The sequence below is a fragment of the Trichechus manatus genome, unplaced genomic scaffold (genome assembly GCF_000243295.1).
Source record: "Trichechus manatus latirostris isolate Lorelei unplaced genomic scaffold, TriManLat1.0 scaffold00096, whole genome shotgun sequence".
Taxonomy (NCBI): Eukaryota; Metazoa; Chordata; class Mammalia; order Sirenia; family Trichechidae; genus Trichechus; species Trichechus manatus.
Window position 1 is genome coordinate 8,411,788 of NW_004444032.1, and position 25,898 is coordinate 8,437,685.

Here is a 25,898-nt window from a genome sequence, read left to right on the forward strand (position 1 = left end):
CAGCTTCTGTCCGGAGGTGAGATGGGAAGGCAGACAGGGTTAGGACTGGTTGAACGGACATGGGGAATCAGGGGTGGAAAGGAGGAGTGTGCTGTCACAGTACGGGGGGAGCAACTGGGGTCACATAACAACGTGTGTATAAATTTTTGTATGGGAGACTAACTTGAAATGTCAACTTCATTTAAACTACAACAATAAAAAAAAAATTATCCACTGTTTCAGATTTTTCATGTCACTACTCCTCTAAGTTTTTAGCAACTAAAAGCTATCTAGTTTTTCTTCCCTCCATGACAGTAAACTACCAGGTTTAAGAAGTGTGAAACAGTAGAAGGGGGCTCTAGCAACCATTTTATCAACTTAGTGGTGGTGGAGGAGCAGATAAGGAGGAGAAGAGAACATAGGAAAGAATAACTGAGGCAGAAGATAACACATTCAGTTTGGGACAAAATTATTTGGAGGTACCCGAACTACATGCAAAGAGAGGTATCTGGCAAGCGGTGGATATATCGCTTTGAAGCTTAAAGAAAGGGAGGTCTGTGCTGGAGCTAGAGGAAAACTGGAGGTCTCCAAGGAACAAGTGAGTCTTGGGAGTCAGCCAGATTTATACAGTTAAGGGAGGAGAGCAGACGGTATCAAGATGGTAAGAATGATGAAGTAAGGTAAAGCGATGAAAAAGGACAAAGCAAGTTCGCAGCAACAGACTACTTTTACAGATGTAGTACGGGGTTCATGTATGCAGAAACAGTGGCATACAGCATTGGAGGTTCAGGTGGGGTCAGAATGTCTCCTAGATTAGAATGTGAAATCCTTACGGGCAAAATAAGCCTACATATATGTGTTCTCTGCATTTTCTAAAGCAATCAAATGCTAGGCCCAAATATAATAAAGCCTCATGATTTTGAATGTTATTGTTGTTGTTAGGTGCCGTCGAGTCGGAACAACTCACAGCGACCCCATGTCTGAGAGAACAAAACACTGCCCAGTCCTGTGCCATCCTCACAAAGGTTGCTATGTTTGAGCCCATTGTTGCAGTTACTGTGTGTCATGGAATGAATTTCGTCCCCAAAAAAATATCTGTCAGCTTGGCTGGGTCATGATTCCCAGTATTGTGTGATTGTTTACCATTTTGTAATCCGATGTGATTTCCTTATGTGTTGTAAACTCTATTACTATGATGTAATAAGATACGTTAGTGGCAGTTATACTGATGAGGTCTACAAGATTAGATAGTGTCTAAACCCAATCTCTTTTGAGACATAAAAGAGAGAAGCGAGCAGAGATACATTGGAACCTCATATCACCAAGAAAGCAGTGCCCAGAGCAGAGCGTGTCCTTTGGACCTGAGGTTCCTAGACAGAGAAGCTCCCAGACCAAGGGAAGACTGATGCATCACAAGGACCTTCCTCCAGAGCTGACAAAGAGAGAAAGCCTTCTCCTGGAGCTGATGCCTTAAATTTGGACTTGTAGCCTACTAGACTGTGAGAGAATAAATTTCTCTCTTTTTTTTTTTTTATTGTTGTAGTTTAAGTTTACAATTCAAGTTAGTCTCTCATACAAAAATTTATACAGACATTGTTATGTGGCCCTAATTGTTCTCCCTATACTGTGACAGCACACTCCTCCTTTCCACACGATTTTCCATGTCCATTCAACCAGCTCCTAACCCTCTCTGCCTTCTCATCTCACCTCCAGAGAGAAGCTGCCCATTTACTCTCATGTATTTACTTGAGCTAAGAAACAACTCTTTACAAGTTATCATTTTATGTCTCACAGTCCAGTTCGATCTTTGTCTGAAGAGCTGACCTTGGGAATTGTTTTAGTTGTGGGTTGACAGAGAGTCCGGGGGCCATGCTTTCTGGGATTCCTCCAGTCTCAGTCAGACCATTAAATCTGGTCTTTATACTAGAATTTGAGTTCTGCATCCTACCCTTCCCCCACTCCATCAGAATAAATTTCTCTTTGTTGAAGCCATCCACTCGTGGTACTTCTGTTATAGCAGCACTAGATGACTAAGACACTGTGTCAATCCATCTCATTGAGGGTCTTCCTCTTTTTTTGCTGAACTTCTACTTTGCCAAGCATGATGTCCTTCTCCAGGGACTGAGCCCTCCTAATGACATGTCCAAAGTATGTGAGACGAAGTCTCACCATGCTCGCTTCTAAGGAGCATTCCGGCTGTAATTCTTCCAACGCAGATTTATTTATTCTTCTGGCAGTCCATGGTATATTCAATACTCTTCGCTAACACCATAATTCAAAAGCATCTGTTTTTCTTCCGTCTTCCTTATTCGTTGTCCAGCTTTCACATGCATATGAGGCAACTGAAAATACCATGACTTGGGTCAGCTGCACCTTACTCCTCAAAATGGTATTTTAAATAGGTCCAAATATTACTGTAAACCATGATTTTTATTATGTTAATATTAACATTTTTTAAAATTTTGAATATAATGAAGTCTAAATTTGTGAAACTGAAATGAGGATGGGTTAAAGTTTTCGTATTTCATAAAAAAATGTTTTAAAACACACTAATATATGGCGTCTGGGGTCTTAAAACCTAGCAAGCGGCCATCTAAGATGCATCAATTGGTCCCAACCCACCTGGAGTAAAGCAGAATGAGGAACACCAAAGACACAAGGAAGGGATTAGCCCAAGAGACAGAAAGGACCACATAGACCAGAGACTGCATCAGGCTGAGACCAGAAGAACTGGATGGTGCCCAGCTATCACCAATGACTACCCTGACAGGGAACACAATAGACAGTCCCTGATGGAGCTGGAGAACTCATATTCTAGTAAAAAGACCAGACTTAACGGTCTGACTAAGACTGGAAGAACCCGAGAAAGCATGGCCCCTGGACTCTGTCAACCCAGGACTAAATCGATTCCCGACGCCGACTCTTCAGACAAAGATTGGAATGGACTATGGAACACAAAATTATATTCGTGAAGAGTGTGCTTCTTAGTTCAAGTAGATACATGAGACTAAACGGGCAGCTTCTGCCCAGAGGTGAAATGAGAAGGCAGAGAGAATTAGGAGCTGGTTGAATGGACATGGGAAATTAGGGGTGGAAAGGAAGAGTGTGCTGTCACAGTATGGGGAGAGCAATTAGGGTCACATAACAATGTCTGTATAAATTTTTGTATGAGAGACTAACTCAAATTGTAAACTTTCACTTAAACTACAGCAATAAAAAAACGCACTAATATAAAAGATTATTTGAATATTTGGAATATGTACATGCCTAAGAGTTCAATCACTTTTAGAAATATACATTTTCACACATTTACTACTATTACTATTCAATTCAGTTTGATGTTAAAAAAAAAAAAAATTTAAGCACCTATCATGGGCAAAGCCCAACACATGCAGAAAAGACTGAGAGGGAAAGGGCATATTGCTACAAAGTCCTGTCTGCCTGTTGAGAACCCAAAACCAAACTTGTTGCTGACCAGTCAATTCCGGCTCATAGTGACTGTACACGACAGAGTAGAACTGTTCCATAGGGTTTCCAAGGAGGGGCTGGTGGATTCAAACTGCCAGCCTTTTGGTTAGTAGCCGAACTCTTCACCACTGAGCCACCAGGGCTCCACCTGTGGAGAGGACACCTGATATCTGCAAAGATTTTGATATATGGCATACTCATGCTACCCTATTAATACTACCAAAGTCAATAATTATTATCAAATAAAAAGAATACCGTTTAACAAACATTATCTTTCTATAACTGGAATGAAACAGCTGAGTTATGTTTTAATTCAACATGACCTTTTGAAAAGATGCTTTTTGGGATCTTTAAAACCAACGAAAACCAAACCCTTGCTGTCGAGTCGACTGCAACTCATAGTGACCCTATAGGACAGAACTGCCCCACAGGATTTCCGAGCAGAGGCTGGTTGATTGGAACTTGCAGAACTTTTGGTTAGCAGCCGAGCTCTTAACGACCGCGCCACCAGGGCTCCTTTGGGTCTTACTGAAATATATTTAAGCAAATTGAAGTTTTTTTTTTTCCTTCTTTCTTACGCCAAAAAAATTCCCTCAATATCATTCCCATGAACTACTTTGTCTTGGAACAGCTAATGTAAATTAAACAATGTCAGTCCCTAGCCAAACAGATACCGGAATAACTGCACACAGTATATCTTCTTGGCTTCGCTTTTATGTGGAACATGTGTTTATATTTTGACCTTTTGTGTTTGTTTGCTTTTTTTTAAATGAAGAAACATTTTTAAACAGCAGTAACTAGATTTTTTTTCACTCTCCCAACATATTAAGCTACACATGGCAGAGCCTATTGCTGAAACATTTATAAATGTTACACCAACTGCGTTTGTATTTCTGATTTTTTTAAGATTGTTTTGTTTTCATATAAGCCATGACCTGAAAATTTTAGTTCCAATTCTTTCCATAAAATAATTACATAATGGAACAGTCTGAGTCATTTTGAATTTCTGAAACACAAAATTTGCTCCCATAAAATAAAGATCAGCAACATAAGTGAGGTTTTTATAGTGGGGCTATGGACTGTTCCAATCACAACTAAATAGTAAGGGTAAAACTGGAAGGATAATAACACGACCAAGAACACAACAATAGCAATTCATCCAACTCAGAAAACTCACTACAGTCTTTTTTCTTTTCTAATTGTCTCTTCATTGATACAAAAATAAAGTCTAATATTAGATTCGATTGCATTGAAAAAGGAAGAGCAAAAAATTGGAAATTCTGAAAGCAAAGTCAAACAAAAGTATCTTTCTTTAGCCTTTAAACCTTATTACCTTGATGGAAGACAAAGAATTCATAACATGAAAACTAATATAAATATCAAACAAAGTGTTAGTGATAGTTGTATGAATAAGAACATACTGGTAAGAACTTCTCCGGCTCTCAGCTGGCCAATCTGTTAATGAAACAGGTTACATACACTATCTATGAGACAGTTATGGGCAAAATAATTGTTTCTTAAAAAGTCTAGAAAAATGTAAAGAGAGTAACCTTTTCTTTTTTCTTAAAAAAAAAAATGCATGGAGTTGGCTCTCAATAAATATTTGTGCAGTTAGTAAATGAGCACAACATCCTACCTTCCACCTTTCACACATTCCTTCTCCTAATAGGCCATTCCAGGTCTCAGTCCCCTTCCTTCTAGTTTTATGTGATTCCCAACACTTCCAATGTATGGTGAGTTACTTTAGTTTCCTTCACTGTAACCCTCACCCTAAAATATTGCATCAATCCCCACCATAAACTTTCTCCACTGCAACTACTCCTGATAAATGACTCTCTTAATGGGTCATAAACAAACTCCTAATTGACAAATTTGAAGATCTTCTCTTAGTATTTACACAATTGAAAAAGAAATGCATTTTTTTTTTAACACACTTAGCAACAAAATCCTGACAGCTGGAAATTCACTGGAATCCATGGAATGAGGTTTGCAACAATAAATAACCATTAAATACTTACTCCTGTTTCACCCAGTTACATCACTTTACGTGCAAACTCAAATGGAAGCTTGTAACTGTCTGTCATTAAATAATATCTTAGTTTAATTTTTTTTAATAGGTAGAAAATTGAAAATATCCAATGCTTCAATTTTTGTTCTGCTGTCTTCACTCTACTTTCTTCATACCAAGCATAAGTAACTCAAGGAGCCCTGTAGACTTGCCAATTGATCTTGCTCATTCTTCCCCTCTCTCTCCCAGCTCCACTGTCTTTCTCCTTTTACCTCACTCCCTTCATCCTTCCAAAGACTAAAGTAACAAATGGGTAAGAGGAGAAAAGACACTACGTATTTCAAATACTCTGTTTTTCCCAATCCACTTAATATTACTGTTAAATGAATAATACTCTTAACTAATCCTAGTTTGAAAATCATGGTTACCATTTATAACTCTAAATATTTTAAAAACCTCTAACACTATTGCTTTATGCTCGTAACTAAAATAATGGCTTCAATATTTTAGCCACTATTATGAATGCTGCAATCCATTTCAGGAAGATTTCGAACTACCATGCAAATCTCTAATAGCTGAAGACCTTAAATCTCATTGATAACAAAATCCAGGAGCTCTTAGCTGCAAATTACGAGTTGGGGAAAGGATGGGGGTTTTATTACTGTGCAACATAACTTCATATTAAATCCTAAGTGGAACTGCCACATAAGCTCATTTCCTACTTCATCTCTCTATAAAGCGCAAAACACTAGATTCATTTCCACAAAATACAATGAAATTGCTATTCTGCAATAAAAGTTTACACTTCTGTAAGAGTTCATATTAATGAGATAATTTAACATGTAATCAATGCTTGCTACGTGCATTGTTCTTAGGACCTTACAAAATTAACCCATCCATCCTTGTCACAACCTTACGAGGTTGGTACTATTAATATTATAACACATGCCAACATGCCTAGCACCGTGCTTCATACGTAAAAATAAATGTCTGAACTTAAAGTTAATCCAAAAAACTTTCATAAAAATTTTCAAACTGACTAAACGTATTCAAGAGGTTGATGATAGAGTAAAAGCATACTTTCAATATGTCAGTTGTACAAGATGACTATAACCACTAAAATAAATTTTTTAGGGTATGTTGGTGGCACATGCAGCAGGAGGCAAGAGCTAACAATTGGCTGCATTTTCTCATAATAAGCTCTAGTGGCCATAGAGAAAGTAAGTTCTTAAATGAGGGAATACAGACATGAGCCTAATACATCGGCCAAAGAAGTTTTTTAAAGCTACCATTGCTCACTACAATTTCCTGCTATCAGTCAGATGATGAACTCAATAGGTAAAGAGCTTTTTATTTTTTTATTCCCAGCATAGGCATGGTAGATTTTTGGGAAGTCAATCTACTGTCTTTATTGCTTTTGCCACCTCATTTTAGGCAGACCATGTTAAACATTTCAGACAGACGAACTTCTGACTTTTATTCTTCAAGTTATAATAAAGCATAGTTCTAACTCTTATCTGAGATGAAGAATATTTTCTATAATCCTTTTCAAAAAACTTCTTCAGACACATGAAAATCCTTCTCAATTCTCCTTCAACCATTTCTTCTTGGTTCTCTTAATCCTCCCAAGAGTCTTAACATTCCAATATTTTGCATGATCTTCAGGATCTCGTCTAAGTTTTCCATATTCCCTTTAAGTTTTAAAAATCAAAAGTAGATAATTTAATGTATGGCAGAATTTAAGAGGATTAAGTCAGTTATTACATGGTAAATTTCAATTTATACCCTTTTGATGTTCTTGCTTTATAAGGTTAAAAAAAAAAACCCTGTTGCCATCGAGTTGATTCCAACTCGTATCAACCCTGTAAGACAGAGTAGAACTGCTCCACAGGGTTTCCAAGGAGCAGCTAGTGGATTCAAACTGCCGACCTTTTAGTTAGCACCCGAGCCCTTAACCACTGCACCACCAGCATTCCTTATAAGGTAAAGGGCTATATTTTTGGCTTGGGTATCCACTTTGAACTCCTAATCTTTTTCTTCCACAACGATGTAAAATTATAGTTTTTCCGTATTTTATATTATTATATTTATTTTTCTCCAAGGTTGACTGCTCTGCATGTGGTCATATGCAATTTTTTTTGTTGTTTCTGACCACTTGTCATATTCATCAGGGTAATTTGGAATTTCATTTATTTCATTTTATAATTTCAGCAGTTTCACTGAAAAAAACTGAGTAACAAAATTTCATGATGATGTGTGTATGGACTTCACTCCAAATTGGTACTGATCCAATTCTTTGACCTATTGTAAATCCTTCTAATATATTCTAAGCCTACTGCTAACGTAAACGTTGGTGGTTTGAACCCACCCAGTGATACTGTGGAAGACAGGTGTGGTGATCTGCTTCCATTAAGATGAACAGCCAAAAAAAAAAAAAAACCCTATGGAGCAGTTCTACTTTGTAACACATGGGGTCGCCAAGGGTCAGAATCACCTCAACAGCAACTAACAAAAACAACAAGGGCATGATCCTTTCAGAAGTGACATGTCAAACTTTATTTGCTTTTTGTAGGATGGGGAAGAGGGAGGCAAAGCAGATGCTAACACGCTTCCATTACAACTTCTTTCAGGTCTTCAAGGGTCCCCTTTGGATCACCATAAGGCTTACCATTCTAACACCTAAAGGCTGCCTTTTTAACCAGAATCACTTGACAGCAAACTGAATGTAAAAAACAGAATTGATAAAATGAGAAGAGAATAGGAGCGGGATGGGGACGTTACGAGCCTTTAGGAGGTAAGAAAGAAGTAAAGCCCACCTTTACACCCATTTGACTATTTGGCATACTGCCAATATCCATGGCCATTCACTTAAGCCTCAAAAATCACTGAACCCTGCACCAGACAACATTTTTCCACTTTACTGTAGTTGCCCAGTTTGCTAATTTGATATAACCATATTTTGAGGTCAAGGTCATATGCTTGATTCCTATGAGTCAAGCGCACTAGTTTCGTGGTCAAAAACTTGTCTTTTAACACCAGCCTCTCAAAAACACCACCACTTGTTCTAAAGGGATTCAGGAAAGAGGGTATGAACCAATCGATGTAAATCTATCACCTTCAATGGAAAAATGACCAGGATAACCTGGCCTGGGAGTCAGCCCATAGGGCAATCTCCTTTAGAAAGAGCTCTTTGGGTTTCAGGATCAGACATATGTAGGTAAAGAAGCCAAGCTCTGCTACTTACTAGCTCTCTGTGAGACCTTGGACAAGTTCATTTTTCAGAGCTTTAAAGATAAACACATTAAGGGTTTCAAATAGTTTGGTATATAAAGGATGCTCAGGCGATGGTGGCCCTGGTCTCTTCCCCAGTAGTTAAAAAACACAACTATTAGAGCCAGGCCCACTTCTGTCCCAATCCCGGTTTTGCCACATACCAGCTGTGAAAGACTGGAAAAGTTATAGTCTCAGCTTTCTCTAAAAGCTAGAAGAATTAAGAAAATACAGCGAATATCATTTTTTTAAATTTCTTTTTAATTGTTAATAAGATAATTATCTTTTACTATATGTTGATCTTCCAGACAATGTTTCTCAAAGAGTGGTCACGGAACTACCTACATCAGAATGACCTGGGATGTCTGTTAAAAAAACAGATCCCATGTCCCATCCTGACCTATTCAAAAAAGCTATGCAAGAATTCTACCAGTGATTGTTCATTTCTGAATCAAACTTCCTTGAGATGTATACTAAAATTTAAGAATTACTGATCCAGCAGGTCCTTCTGCTATGTCACAGTAAAGTAAGACTTGCCTTCTAGCACTTGTTCTTTACAACAACAGGAGAATATCCAAAGTATTAGTATTTTGGCACTTTTCTGGATATGAACACTAAAAAGATATGATTATAATTTCTAGGCTCAGTCTTATTCTTCCCCTACTGGCACTCTTCTTTTTCCTCTGACCAGGAGTAGACAACGATGGCCTTGGGCTGCAGCCAGTTTTATACAACCCCAAACCCAGAGCTAAGAATGGTTTTTACATGTTTAAAGGGCTATAAAAAGAAATAAAGAAGAATGTTCAATCAAGATCATATATGATTCAAAATACTTACTACCTGGCCTATTATAAAAAGTTTATCCACCGCTTTGTTGCCTATCATTGTCTTTTAAAGTGCGGGTGTAAACACAATTGACTTTTTTCTTTTAGTGAGAGAGAACTGGTGAGAATAGAAGATATCAGAAAGCACTGCACCTACTAGAGAAAAATGTTGTTACTAAAGATTCTATTGTACATATATACACATATGTGAATTGGATCATGACCAAATTATACTGGGTGCACTCAAAAGTTTCAAAATCCCGGGGGGTAGGGTTGGGGAATAAACAGTACAATGGGTCAACAAAGAAACAAACTCACACTAAGTAATTTTTACAGTAAAGATGTCTTGGAGTAGACAGAAACATAAAATGATCCCTGCTATTTAAAAGTGAACAGTTTATTTCTTTTTCTGCAGAATGGAAATAAAATCTGTTCTGCATACAATATACATTATTGTAAGGGATAAAATGGAATCATCAATTCAAAGTACTTCAAAAGCATGATGCAAAGTATTATCAGCTATATTAACAATATATGTCAAACATATCTAGGTTCTTTACCAAGTCCCTTAGTTTCTAGATTCCTCCAGCCTGGGGAACGATCTCATGTGTCCGAGCTCGTGTGCGCGCGCGCGCCAGAGAACAGAGGTACAGTATTAGATGCTTCTGCCCTTTCTGCATCATGCATTATTGGCTTCTCCTGCCCATCTATTTAAAATATATACTCCTTTATCCTTTTCTTGTTTTTAGTAAGAAATGCATTTGATAAATTCTTGTGCAAAAAAAAAAAAATAGTTAAGACTATGATTACTCTATCCTGGGAAACACTAGAAGCCCAAAATTACAAATGTTAAAGTTAACAACCTTCCTTTTTATCCTCACAGAGCGCTAATTTCTAGGATTTGTGTAACTGCTTTGGACAAGTTAAAATTACATTAATTTTATAACCCATTTCAACATGAAATTCTGCAAAGAAAAGAAACACCTTCCTAGGAACATATACAAGAAAATGAAATGATGCCTTAAAATGTTTTCATTATATGGAATGCACTGCAGACACACAAACCACAAGTAGTGTAAATAAATAAAAGCTGATGAAATGCTGCCAGTATGTTTACCTTATACCACAAAGAGAAAATACTTGCACATTTACACACTATGGTATTTTAGTTAGAGATGCCATAAAGATGGGATTTAGTCATGTTGTGTAAATACAGGAGGTTGTGAGTGTGTGTGTGTGTTGAGGAAGGAGGATTGTAAGTATAAGGGGAGGGACTTGCCAGGAGCAGCTATTTGAAAAAATTATTTTTTCCTTCCCATTCATTCTTTTTAGCTTCAGTGTCTAGCACAGTCTTAACAATTACTTACTAGTTGTTCGTTCTAAAGACAACCAACAACGTTTCAGAACTTCCTACAGTGTTTTCCACACACACTGAAAAAAAAAAAAGCACCAAATCATTCAATATGTTTTTTAAATAAAAAGCAGATAATTACCCCCTTTTCCAAAGACCCCATGGGTCGCAGGCTAAGTAGGATCCTTTCTTCTGAGTCCAAAAATAACACAGCGCAATGGCGGTAAATTGGAAAATAACAGATTACTTTGTTGCCAAGAATGTCAAAGCTATTACTATAAATTTTGTTTTGCCCCAGTAAGTCCAATTTCATGCTCCTTTTAGTGACTCTCCCACCCTAACAACAATAAGGCCAATCAAACGTAACAGCCCTCGCCTATTATCTTTGGACACTCCATTAACAAATACAACCGCAGAAAAGCACGCCAAGAGGACCAATTTCCTTTATGCACAATGGTACCCATCAAGAGCAGTATGTTCAACCACAGCGAAAGTTGTCTTCCCATCAGATGCCCACCCCAAACCGGCCCACCTCTGCCTTGGTGCCCAGAAGGAGAGGGGGCAGATGGGCGGGGAGAACAGTACCTTTTAGCTCACCCACCTCCCCAGGAGGAGAAGTGGGGAGGGCATGCCGAGAGTAGGAAGGCGGCGAGTGGGAGACAGAAATGGATGCTGAGGGGGTGGGCGTGATGGGAAGCTAGCAAAGGTAGAGAACGCGGGGAGAGGTGGGGAAGGCAAGCTGCAAGATTAAAGAGCAAAGCGGGGAATGGCAATCGGGGGCGAGGGAATCCGGGCCTCACCGTTGAACGCCCCTGAGTCCGCGGCCTCCTCCTCCTCCCCGTTTTCGGAGTCGGCGTGCATAGGCTCCTCAGCGAAGTTGACTCCCTTGCTGGGGGTGCCGCCCCCGGCGGCAGCCCCCGCGTCCCCCCAGGTCCTGCCCTCATGGCCGAAGCGCGCGGCGCCTTTGCGCTCGTTCTCCTGCTGCAGGCGCGTGAAGTGCTGCAGGGCGAACTCCAGCAGGTCCGCGGGCTGGCGCCTCAGCACCTCCACCGTGAAGCCCTGCAACAGCTCCGTCAGCCCCGCTGGAATCTCGATGCTCATCCTGCCTCCGGGGCGGCGGGCGCCTGGGCGCCGAGTCCCTGGGGTCCCCCCCGCGGGCGGCCGCCTCCCTCGCCCCTTCCCCGGCCCGGCCTCGGCGCGATCAGCGGCGAGCGCTGCGCACTGGGGCCCGGCTAGCCCGGCCCGCGGCTCCTGGCGCGCGGTTGCTCCGTGCAGCAGCTGCGGCGGCTGAGCAAGCAGGGCCCCGGGAGGGCTGGCAGCATCTCCGACTCCTCCCGCTCCCGCTGCCGCTTCAGCAATCCCCCACAAGGGCCGCCCCGCCCCCGCCCCGCCGCGGCGCGCCCACGTGACCCCGGAAACCATGGCAACCCCGTCGACCAGCGCCGCGATCCTGCCACTCGGACGGCCGCCGGGCGGAGGACGTTGGCGAGCGCTGGTGTGCTGGAAGGCGCGCTGCTGGCACGTGCACCGGCCTAGAGGCCGCCAGTCAGCACAACTGCCGGTGCCCCCGCGAGCCACTTCTCACTGTTCCCTGTCCACACGCCCCGGAGCGGACGGTCCACGCACCCGAATTCCCACATGTCATCCACCATCGTGAACCACGCAGAGCTACGGCCACGCGAGTTGCCCTGAAACCTCAGCCTCCACCTCGGTAGTGGCGTTTTGTTTTCCTCCTAGAATCTAGTTGTACTGTTAAGTGTTGGTAATATCTTTTGTTTAAATTCATACAGTAGTGTTGGTTCTCTTTCAGACAAAGAAATGCTACTCCATCATAGTGACGTCTTTCTAACTTTTCCTTTCACCTCATTTTATCTAGCTTTTCCCCATCCATCCCGTTTACTTTTTTTGCTTTACTGATAACTATTCTATTGTGCTCTCGAAGCACAATATGAAGCACATGTAATATGTACTGAAACAACTACATCATTTATTGTGAGTCAATTATCAAAGTTAGGGATGCCCTTCAAAAAGAATAGTACAGCAACTTGAATAAAATGTCATAATCAGGACAGATGGTCATTAGGCAAAAAAAAGCTTTGCCTGACAGGCTGTTACTGTTTATTAAAAACTTTCCCATACAGTTTGAGTGATTCTGAATTATATCTCCAAAAATAGGAATACTTCAATATAAAGAGAAATAGAATTACAAACGTCTGCTTTTAAAGTAAAAGTGCTTGATTTTGACATGAGGCTTATTCGGCAGGCATTTACAGTTTTGAATTAGAGAAAACTGTCTTTTGCTATTTAAGTACACATACTTCATTTCTACATTGACCACCATATCACTGTAAATAAAATAATTCAGGTGCAAGTTCACTTAGTCATTTTGGTTTATGTTTCCACCCACACAAAAGAGTAAATACATGACTCACAAAACTCAAAAACTGAAAAGCAAGAAGCAATTAAGTAGTCTGTTTTAAAAAATGCATCTGGGTATTAACCCTTCCTTTCTTTATAATCCAACTTGTATTCACTCTATCAGTGGATATATTTCTCTATTTCCATTTCTTAACAATCCGATAATAATAATGTTATGTTGGTTTTTAAATATACTACAGTGCTTCTAATTGTGTCAAACATTATAAGAAAGTAAGCTTTTATAAAATACCATTACCCTCACATGTCACTGGTTGGAAAACAATATTAAATTCTTCACCATATAAGCAGCATTTTCTTTACAGATCCAGTTATCTAAGATGAATTTGCATCGTTAGTTTTCATTTATGATGATGGTTGTAGTAAGATTAGCATTGCCTGCATGTGGCAGAAAATGCAAAATGTAATCGCTTAAACAAAATAGAAGTTTATTTCTCTGTAATGTAAACGTAGGCAGTTCAGATCTGGTATGGTGACTCTGTGATCATCAGGGACCCAGGCTCCTTTGTTCTGTAAACCTCATTTGTGACTTCTACCTCAAGGTCCAAAATGGACACCCACCTCCATTTTCATCTATATTTCAGCCAAGAGGAAAGTGGAAAAGGGAAGGAAAGTCCCTCTCTACCACACATACACCCTTAACGGACACTTCTAGGAAGTTAAACACCAATTCTTCATATCCTTTTAGCAAGAATTTAGTCACATGGCCACACCCATGGTGTGGTAGATTGAATTTTCCAAAGATGGCTACAACAGTATCTCCTATCCCATCAGCTCTTCTACATCTGCTCTTGTCCCACTCCCATCAAGAGTTGAAGTCTAATTCCCCTCCCTTTGAATCTAGATAGGCTTGTGACTGCTTCGACCAATAGCACATGATAGAATTCACACTAGCATGACAGAAGAAGCAAGCCATATGGTGTGCTGTCTGAAGTCCTGATCCACAGAACCCATAAGCATAATGAAAAAGTTGTTTTAAGCCTCCATGTTTTGGAGGTAATTTGTTACACAGCGAAAGTAACTAAAACACATGGCTATACTGGAAGTTTGGGAATATAATCTTTATTCTGAGCAGTCATGTACCCAGCAAACATTTGAGGGTTAAGAAAAACCAATTTCAGGGACAATTACCCATCTCTGACCAATGTTTAACACCTTTCCCCCCAGGAATGACCGAAGAAAAAAGCATTACTTTTAAAGCTGTAGCCTACATTTTGTGTTCCAAACTGCATTTATTCCTTTTTGTAGATGTAGTGTATGATGACTAGTAGATGGCTTTCTGCCATCAACTACAATGCCAGGGTGGTGTGACCCTCATTTCTTTAGGACTATGGAAGTGACTTAATCATGAAATGCATAATTGGATTATACAGACTGTATGGATCCCTGGTGGCACAGTGGTTAAGCACTCAACTGCTCACCGTAAGGTCGATGGTTCAAACCTACCAGCTGCTCCATGGAAGAAAAGACCTGGCAATCTGCTTCTGTAAAGATTTCAGACTAGGAAATCCTATGGGGCAGTTCTACTGAGTCCTGTAGGGTCGCTATGAATTGGAATCGACTTGACGGCACTCAACAACAGCAGCAACGGTCTCTCCGAGCCTAGGAGATTCTATAATATTAAAAGAAGACATATTGAATTTAAAACATCTTCATAAACAGCTGTCTGATAACAATTTTTATTTACATCAGTTCTTAAATCAGTAACCACGACCTGAAGAAGTAAATGTTGGTCCTGATATGTTCACTTCTCAAATTGTATTCTGACTTTTATTCAGTAAGACATAACCTTTTCTGTATATTGTAAGATTTTCTTTGCTTTCATTTTCAGCATATTTCCTTTTGAACTTTGGAATGCAGTGACAGTGGTTTATGGAGACTATTCATCTTGAATTCTTTGAAAGAACATCACTGATATTGATTACTTGGTTGTTGATTTACAAAGCAATTTGCGCTAGTTTCTCAGAGAATCAGACCAGAAGCAATTGCAGAAGAACTCCAAGAGCTAAGAATGAAATAAGAGTACTGCAAAATTTGTTTCCACACATGGGAGATTAAACAGATATTAGAGACATCAGCTTGTTTATATGAAGCTGTCAAAACAAGACCACAGAGTGGGCAAGCCAATGGTTTGGGCAAGCTTTACAATGTACAGTAGTAAGTCTAACTAGTCAATTATGCAGCATTTCATATCAATAGTTAAGATGTATCTTAAGTGCAAAATATATACACTCACTCAGGGGTGGAGGAGTAGGCAATTGAAAGGGTACACAAGGGCTGTACTTGCATAGGGACCACTGTGGCCATCAATCTCAGTTTCATATACCTTTAGGAGTTCAGCACTGACTATCATTTTGGTGTCTCTAATTCAGATTCTCAAGAGAGAGAAGCCAGTTGGTCTTCACCACCCAATGGACTGGCTGACTTTGAGTGAGGGGTCCTCTCCTGAGAGTTCAGTATGGCCAGTGGGATGCCAGATGAAGTGGTCAGGTAGACTAAATACATGACAAAGTCTGCCTCTTAAGCAAAGAGAAAAATCCCAAATATAGGGACTCTAGAAGGTACAGGCACCCTACAGGTCTACTAACAGATAGTCGCCTAATAGCCTGGTAATCTTATAAACATTTGGTCTAAGACTAAGTAAAAATGGTAATCTGTATAATCCCCTACCCTGAGTGTGGGTAGGCTCTGCAGCTTCCTTCTAGCCAGTAGAATATGGCAAAAGTGAAAGGCTTTGCAGATAAATTAAGGTACTAAAGCAGTTGATTTTGAATTAATCAAAAGGAAGATATCCAGTGTGGGCCTGACTTAATCAGGTGAAAGCCCCTTAAAGTGGGACTGGGCCCTCCCTGAAGTGAGACATTCTCCTTGTTTGCTTGATAAAGTTAGCATCCATGTTGAAGAAGCCCATGTGAAACACTTTCTTCACTTAACTTCCAGACACCACTTTTTCTTGGTTCTTCTAGCTCCCTGGCCACATCTTCTTAGTCTCCACTACTGGATGGATATGTCTCATCCTTCTGACCTTTAAATATTTAAGCACTCTAGATCCCCTCTGTCTCTTCACTCATTCCCTAGGTAATCTTATAAATTCCAATGGTTTTAAACACCATTTATATGCTGATAATTCCCAAATTTATACCTCCAACCCTATCCTCTCTCTGAACTCCGTATTTCTATATCCATCTGCCTTGAGGTGTCTAAGAGGCACCTCAAGCTTACCATGTCCAACTGTGGTGCAGTTGATCACTTTTATATGGCTTTCTTGCCATGATCGTGTAACTCCCACCAAATGATTGGATGGGACTGTGCAAATAACGTGCTTGTGGCCCACCACTGGGATTGGATAGCTTGCTAATAATGCAAATAAGGTACCTGACACCCTTGTGGGGATGGGACTGTGCAAATAAGGTGTATGGAACCCTAACGAGGGAATTGGTCAGTTTTGCTATCCCACTAGGCTTAAAGGGAGATCCAGGAGATGGAGAGAGCGAGCTGTAACACAGAAAACAGTGAGAGAAGGCTGTGCGAGACAGCAGGAACCAGGAGACCGGCAGGTAATGGCTGTGGTGGGGCTTACTGACCCATGGAGCTAAGAGGTGTAATGCTTGCCCAAGAAGGCCCCCCCAGCCAGGCCTGGCAGCAGAAGGCGAGAAGAAGCTGTCCTGATTGAGGAATTGCATCCTGAGTTATTGTTCCTCTTACTTCAAGTTGATCCTGACTCTGAGTTGTACCCTGTTACTTCCCTAATAAATCGCTTAACTGTAATACAGTTCATGAGTTCTGTGAGACATTGCAGCAAATTATCCAACCCAAAGACAAGAGGATGAGTACTGAGGGGCGGGGGAGTAGTTGATGTTAGAGATGATGGAGTGTTAACAGCAGTTTGGAAGAGTTGGACATTTGGGACATCTTCAGCCTCTACCTTCTAGGAATCAGCTTTATACTGATCCTTATAAAAGACATTATTCACTTACCAACTATTGAACTCTTTATTACTAATATTGCTGTATGCCTAACATATAGAACAATGCCTAGAACATAGTGGGCACTCAATTACTATTGAGTAAAAAAAGGAAGAATGAGAAAAGAAAGAAAAAAGGCAGAAGAGAGGAGGATGTACCCAGAAGAGAGGCTAAGGGAATTCTCAGAATAATGGTAAAGGAGGGCCTAGGATAGCAGCTGTTCAACAGGTATAGAGATCATCCATGTCCAATTGGAGCAGGAAATCAAAGATGGAAGAAAGTCCCAAAGGAAAAAGAATGGAACTGATAAATTTTCTGATGTGTTTGATTGTATTGAGAAAAACTACACCTCTGGCAGAGAATTTGGGAAATCAATAAATAATAGGTTTGGAGAAAACTAGACAATTCAAGAAAATAGTGCAATTAACTCCAGGGAAAACAGAAGGTCGAACAAGAAAGGAAATAAATCAGAGAACGCTGTGACTCAGCCACAGCAATATTTATGTAGTTATACCATCACCCATCTGTTAGTTTGTCATAATGGGGTGGCTTGAGTGTTGCTATGGTGCTGGATGCTGTGATGCTAATATACCACCAGTATTTCAAGTACCAGAACGTTTACCCATCGTGCACAATTTCAGTGGAGCTTCAAGACTAGGACAGACTAGGAAGAAAGACTTGGCAATCTACTTCCAAAAATTAGCCAAGGGAAACCCTATGGATTACAATAGACTATTGTCCTATATAGTGCTGAAAGATGAGCCCTCCAGGTTGGAAGACACTCAAAATACATAGTGGCCACAACGGACTCGAGCACACCAAGGGTCATGAAGATGGCAAAGGACCAGGCAACGTTTTGCTCTGTTGTACATGGAGTTGCCATGAGTCAGAGCCAACTCCACAGCAGCCAACAACATGTAGTCCTAACAATGAAAATACTATATACTGATACAACCAAAAAGTATAATATGACTATATTGGGAGGAAGATGAGAACAGGGAGAGTGTATGTGTGTATGTTTTATCTGTGTATGTGTTGTGGGAACATGAAATAAGAGCACTAAGTCCTGATTTTACTTAATAGAAAGTCAGTATCAAAAACCCATTGCCGTCGAGTCAATTGCGACTCATAGCACCCCTAAAGGACAGGGTAGAGCTGCCTCACAGCGTTTCCAGGGAGCGCCTGGTGGAATCAAACTGCTGACCTTTTGGTTAGCAGCCATAGCTCTTAACTACTGTGCCACCAGGGTTTCTAGAAAGTCAATAGAAATATCTAAATTGAAGAATCAAAAAATAGTTAAGATATATATTATTTAGAAATATTTCATTAAATAGAAAAATAGCTTGAATAGTTAAAAGTGGCTGCATCTAGGAAGTGGGAATGATATACATGTACGACTTTGATTTAAAAAAGAGAGAGCATGAGTTTCTATAACAGGTACTAGTTACAGAGATCCCCACATTTAGGAAGGAAATCCCAAGCCTGCATCTTCAAGGTCTATGAGTTTTAGAAATCAGAGGATCTTAAAGATAGATAGCCACTTTTTATGGGGATGGTCCTTCACAGTATTCTTCAAGTAACCCATTTAGAGAACTTAGTTGGATATTTGTGAAATGTTCCTTTGTTTTATAATATCTTGTTCTATTTCATTTGTTTTCTTTTTTGTTCTTGTTTTCTGTCTCCAACTTAGATACTCCATTGTCACTTTTGAAATTCAAGAACCAAGATTCTCAGGTGTAGAATTCCCTTCCTAGTCAGCATCCCTATGGAATAGAATGTACCATTTTTGTTTTCAGTCCTCTTAGAGCTATGTGTGATTTATTTGAAGAACAGTTTACCATTTACCCTGTTTCAGGGTCATAATATCCTTTGTTTGTTGAACTGTGTAGTCTAGAAAATTCTGTTAAGTCTTTTTCTTGCCAGCAGAAACAAGTTATACATGTATCAAAGTAGAGGGGAATGCTTGCAGTGTTTAAGCTACATTTTATTTTTTTTAGAGGAAGACCTTCTGCATTTTCCAACTGTCTTTTACTCCACAAATTCTAGAACTTTTAATAACACCATTGAGCCAAGCCTGTATAGCAAACATAGAGATAGGTACCATTTTTAGTGGAGTCAGAGTCACTTAGATCTTTTTGTCTGCCACACATTATGCATTAGTGTTATTATTCATTTATGAGAAGTCCTGGTGTCATTTCTCTGCAAATAACTCCCCAATAAATCAAGGTTTTTAATTCAGTCTTCTCAGCTAACCACCAAACCTACAATTCCATTTATCTGCTGGAAGATTCTGTATGGCTCTCTGGTCAACACCTCAAATTCAACAACCAAACTTACAAGAAAGAAAAATTAAGCCCTGCCCCTTAAGAATTGCTCTTTCATGTGTTTTCTATTTCTTTAAATGGCATAACACTTTCTAGTTTCTGGTTTAGATACTCAGAGCCACTGTTGATTATTGTCTCTCCCTCGCATCCCAGATTGAGTCTGTTGTAAAGTCCTGTCGCTTCTACTTCTGTGGTGTCTTGCTGACATTTGTCCTCTCTCTGCCATTCCTAGTGCCACTGTCCTAGTGTGGGTCTTCATTGCTTCTTGCTCGGACTGTTGCCTACTAAGACCCATCTCTGGTCTTTCCCATTTCTAGTTACACATTGTTGCGTAGGAAATCTTTTCTAGTTACGTTTGTGATTTTGTCACTTTCTGCTAAAAACCTTCCAATGACTTTCTATTGCCTGCCACTTAAAGAACTAAGAACTGCCTGGACAATAAAGATAAAACTCTTTATCATGAAATTCAAAGACATTCATAATCTGATGCCAGCATTATTGTCCAACTTTAGCTCAAGTCCCCTTCATACCATTTACACCACAGCCAGACTGGAACACGTGCTATTCTCTGAATACAGGTTTCAATACCCTGCCTCCAAACCTTTACTTACTATGTTTGCCCACTTGAAAAACGTCATCAGTCTTCGCCAGTTGAAAATCCTACTTCCTGGTCATATGCCACCTCATCAGTGAAGACTTCTTTGATCCTCTGGCTAGAAGTAATGCACGTTTGTGCATCCATTTGTTTGCATTATAACTTCTTATTTTGTTTATTCGTGGATTTATTTTGTCTCCTTCTAGAAAATAATCTGCCAGAAGAAAGGGGCCATAGCTTGACTTACACAGGAAACAACAGGGTCCTACCAGAGCTTAACACCTACCAGCCATTCCATGATTATTCGTTAATATGAGTCATGAAGTTATTAATGGGAATTATAATATTTCATACTCAGACATAAGATAGTGATAAGTGATTTTCAAACTCTGTTAATTGGAGCTCTATTTAGCTCAATATTTCAGGCTTTGACAAATTTTTTTAAGAAAGAGTTTTGTTGCTAAATATTTTAAACCATTGATCTAATTCAGCTCTTTCATTTTGTAAATGAAGAAAACAAGGCAAAATAGAGATAGAGAATGGCATTCCCAGTGTTTCCCAACTATTTAGTAGCAGGATCAGCAGTACGTACGAGTATTAACTGGAAAGATATATTTGTGGAGCAGCTTAGCAACCTCATCCTATTCTAAGACATTATCGTGCTACTGGGAAAATTAAGATAACATCTGAAAGAAGTCATAATAACTCAGTGAGGACACCTAAGGTTAAATCTTGTTAACTCATTTCTTCCAGGCACTGTTTGGTACTTCAAGACTGAAAGATTTAGTGACACAGGAAAAATGTTAGTCACCATGGATCCTAATAGAATAAGGCCGTTGTCTTAAAATGCTGGGCATAAGCTAAAAATCACATAAACTCTACAAAAGGTAAACAACTACTGAGTGAAGATTTGAGCATATGTCTTTACCAGGATTTCTTGATGGCGCACTGGTTAAGAGCTCAGCTGCTAACCAAAAGTTCAGCAGTTCAAATCCACCAGCTGCTCCTCAGAAACCCTATGAGGCAGCGCTACTCTATCCTGTAGGATCACTGTAAGTTGGAATTGACTCAACAGCAACGGGGTTTTTTTTTATTTTAATATCAAAGTGAGATCATGCAATAATTAGGATATCAAATATATTTATTGCTTGTGTATGTTTTCATGTATTATACAGTTAGTGTTGTAATGGCTTCTATAGCTATTGCTAGTTTTTTATTTTTTCATTGAAATTTCCTTTAAGCCATGTCCTAAATTTACAAGGTCTTCAAAAAATTAGTAAAGATTAAAAGAACCAGAAGAGCGACCAAAAGTATTGTTTTTACTGCAGTGTTACTTTATGGTAGTAGTTTACTTTTAATAGCAGCACAGCCTGACAAAGCTTATCTGTGTATTTAAATAGAACCTGCCAGTTAAAGAACTAAAAGCTGCTGTGAAGCATGCCTTTTTTGGCATGAAATAATCCAGGGAGGGTGGGAGACTGTCGGAGAGAGAGTTGAAACCTGAGTTTCTCATCAATAGGACTAATATGTCCAGGATGCTACGTTGTAGGTCAGTTTATGTGTTTAGATTAGATTTCCTATTTTTGGAACACATCCCAGTGAGTCAAAAAATATTAATGCTGAGAGTCGTACTAAGCAAAGTGAATAAGTTGTGAAAAGTATTTGAAGTGCATCCAATTTCCAGGATTAAAAAATATGAAATGTTACCTGTTTGACACAGACATTTCCTTTAATAGCTGCAGTGACTCTCAGAGAGAATTCATCCTTGAAGTCAACGTTGTTTCTAGCACCTACTCTGTGCAAGGCAATGGACTGGAACTTAATGGTTATATAAAGAGTCAGTTAGGGATAGAGAGATAACTGTTCCTGTCCTTATATTCTTGTTGGAGAGAGGCATTAAACAAATAATTAGAAACCAGATCACATAATTATGAAGAAATATAGCATGGTTCAAGAGAGTGTAAACTGGAAGACATAATTCAGAGGTGGGTAGAAATGTGTCCTCTCTGTTAGTGGGTGGTATTAGACATAGATATGCCATCCTTTGGTATTAAATAGAACCAGAGAATGTAAATGGCAGGGCTGCCACAGTGAGAGCAGCTGATAGCATTATGCAGATCCTTGGCTCAGAGCCAAAGCCCCCAGACAGCAGTTATTGAAATGTGAACATTTTCCATAGGACTGCCTCCCTTAAAACACATCCCCCCACAGCATGCCAGGTCCCAGTCTGGTCCTCACCAGTTGGCTTGTTGAGTAATTGCTGGAGCCTCTGATTCTAGTGGTAAGCAGGACAAAGAGGACAGCACTAGTAATGAAAATACTTCACAATTTTCTTTGTTTTTTTTTTTTTTTTTTTTAATGCTTTATGCCAATGCTTTATTCATAAAACTTCATAAATATTTTCAGTTGAAAACAGTTTTTCTGGGGGATTTAAAAAGAGATTTGAAACATTCACAATTGTTATATTTATCAAAAGTGAATCTTTTATATTTATATATTGATGAGTTTCTTCAATGAAATTATTTTTATAGTTCACTGTTATTAGTTGTCAATATAACATAAACCTCAATTTAAATATCCCCAACCCACTCTTTATGCATTTTTTGTTATGCTTTTGTATTTCTACTTTTCATTAAAAGGTTTTCTTCCTATGGCTCTGATGCACTATTTTGCATCAAATAATTCTTTAAAAATCTAATTTATTGCTGTGTTTCCTGTAGTTGCTGTTCTGTCACATGTCTCTTTACTGCTTTTACCTTCTTTCTACTTCCTACTTTTTATTCAAATAAGAGTTCCCTGAACAGAAGAAGTTTATTAACCCTCTGTTCTCCATTCATAACATCCAGAAAACTTTGCTATTTAGCTTTCCATAAAAAAATTGTTTCTGAGTCTATCCATCTTTCTACAGACTTGGACCTTAACCACATAAAATGTCACTGTTTTCATTGACCATCATCAGTTTTCTATATTAGGCTGTCACGGTCTCTCTCTTCCTTGCCTTGATTCAAGATCTCAGTCGCTTTTACTCATACCTTCTACGTTGCATTTGAGTTCATTGACACCCCAGTGTCCACCCCTGATTTTCTCCATTCAACCTGGAATTAACTTACCTCTTTCTTTTAGTTTCCCTCTTAGTTATCCAATCCTTTTCAGTTTTAGAGGGGTTGAACACATCCCTTTCAAACATTTCATTCATCATGCCACGCCGAAGCCCTAATGAACATTTCCTTCTCTTTCTCGGAAGTTTACTGTGATGTTCACTTACGCCATAAGCTACAATGAGACCAGACGAAACGAGCAGAGAGCTGTGGGAAAGCCTGAATACTGAAGTCCTATATTCACGTCCCAAACTCCCTCTAACTAGGTTTGGGTCTCTTTGTCTCTCTGTATCTCAGCTTCTTCTATAAAATGAAGGGATTGGATACCAGATAATCTCTCAAATTCCTTTTAGGTCTAGAGTTCTATGATTCTGTGTGTGTCTCAATATAAATACCTCACATCCTATGCAGTGTAAATATGTACATTATGAATTTCCAACTCCGGAGAAAGTCAGTTCTGTCCCATATTCACTTTATTTAACATCCCTTCCCATTTTTGTTCTGTATTCTTTCACCTTAAAAAAAAAAAACTCTTAAGATTGTAGTGAAAATTTTGTTTTTTTCTCGTTTTTGTCTTTTTTCCTCTCCCATGTCTCATTCAGTAGTTGTTTATGCTTACTCTAGACCTACGTATTTGTCACCAAAATGAAAACATAATCCATCTGTTCCTGTCATCCTTATAATAATAATATTTTTGTAGGCCACAACTTACATATGCTCTTTCCCTTATTGGTACACTGCACTGACCTTAAATCTGTAGCACAATTTTAAAAATAATATTTGAAATAATCATACAATGTCCAGATAGAATATTTGAAAACTAAGACAGTATAAGGAAAAAATTAGAATTTCCCATATTCACAATATCCAGAGACAATAACTATTATTTAAAAAAACAAAAAAACTTTTCGATCATATTTTCTATATTATTTCCTCCTGATGCTTTGACACACAAAACAGATTGGCTATGCCATTTCTAATTCTGTCCTCATTTTATTTATACAACTTCACTTCTCCCTAAACAATAGACTCTAATCTCTAATAATCCTCTACTTTCACTGATTATGCACAGAAATTTTTGCTTATTAATGTTTCATTAGCATTTTCCCATGCAGTATATTTTCAGAGTTTCTATTGTTATGCATATTGCACAGGGTTGCATGAATATTCTTGCCTTATTTCTCTTGTGAGCTTTATCCATAATGTATCGGAATTCTAATCACATTTTTCCCCAGCATTTTTATATATTTCACACAGTTAGAAGGCAACCCATATGCCGGCACTATTTTTAAAAGATTATAACTCATTGTGTTGGTGACTGTCACCTAAGACAAAGCACTAGTTCAAGTTCTTTTTAGTCATTCTGTTATTGGTTTTAAGATACTGAAAAGTCTAGTCTGTCATCTTCCTATTGTAGCATAATTTTAGGCCAGAGGTATTATAGTGTCACTTGCTACCACTAGTCTTTGCAATGAAATTATGAAAAAATTTTAGTCTGAATTAAAAAATGTTGAGAGCCTCCAATTACTGCTACCCTTTTGTTAACTTCCTTAAATGAGGTAGTCAAAAGCACTGCTGTCATGGATTTTATTATTTCCCTTTTCTCCAGAAACAAACTGAATAGATCTGCCAAAGACTTATTTTAACAGTAGGAGAATTATTTGCATATGTAGTGGTAAGCCTGTCTGTTCCAGGAACTCTCTTTTTTCCTCATCAACTTTGTTATGCTTTCTAACTTGCAGACATTTGCCTCTGTAACTTAAAATCCGGTCTCCCATTAGGAAAATAAACAGTACAATCCCAGAGCAATAGAAGGCGTCCTATTTCATCCCGTTACTTGCATAATCATAAGAGGCTGTCTTTTCCCGAGCTGAGTGCATAGGATAGGCATTAATCACTCTCTAGGAGTCTTGGTTTCACTCACAGTTATTGTTGACATCCCTTTTCTCGAGGGGTGGAGTGGGGTGGGAAGGGGTGAGGGGGTCAGGAAACCCAACAACATGAGGTAGCTCTCCTGCAGTTTCCATCTCTTGGTTTTAATGATATCTATCTGTCTATCTATCTATCTGTCTGTCTGTCTGTCTATTTTATCATCTATCTTTATCTATTGATCTATCTATCGATCTTTCTATCTGTCTGTCTATTTCATCATCTGTTTATCTATCGATCTATCTTTGTATCTATCTATCAGTGTATCTTTCTGTCTGTCTGTCTATCTATCTGTCTAATCTATCTGGTCTATCTGTCCACCATCTTCTCCTTTATCTGACTTACATATTTTAGTATGTCTCTGAGTAAAATTTTTACTTGAGTCAATGCCCTCCTGAATCTTTCATAAATTTACCTGCTCATTTCTTCTTTAATTTTAGTGATTTCTTCTTCTCATTGATTTCCAGTATCTTTGCTGCTTCCTTGGCATCACACACTGATTCCTTTCCCCACTGCCTTCCCTCTCCTGGCCATCTCTACATCATGATCCAGCGTCTCTCACAGATACCACTTGCTATAAGAGAGGCATTTTATTTAACAACTCTTCTGCTCCTCAGGGAGCCCAGTGGTTAAGCGCTGGACTCTGCTAGC

The 25,898-nt window shown here is 39.1% G+C and overlaps 1 protein-coding gene across 1 annotated transcript in view; it reads right to left on the bottom strand.

Moving 5' to 3' along the window:
• The window catches only part of PRKAR2B (protein kinase cAMP-dependent type II regulatory subunit beta), a 101,297-nt gene extending 89,197 nt beyond the window's left edge, over positions 1 to 12,100 (bottom strand). The window contains exon 1 of the mRNA XM_004382602.2: positions 11,701 to 12,100. Coding sequence (XP_004382659.1) covers positions 11,701 to 12,001 — 301 coding nt within the window. The 5' untranslated portion in view covers positions 12,002 to 12,100. The remainder of the gene's footprint in view (positions 1 to 11,700) is intronic.
• Between the last annotated feature and the right edge of the window lie 13,798 nt (positions 12,101 to 25,898).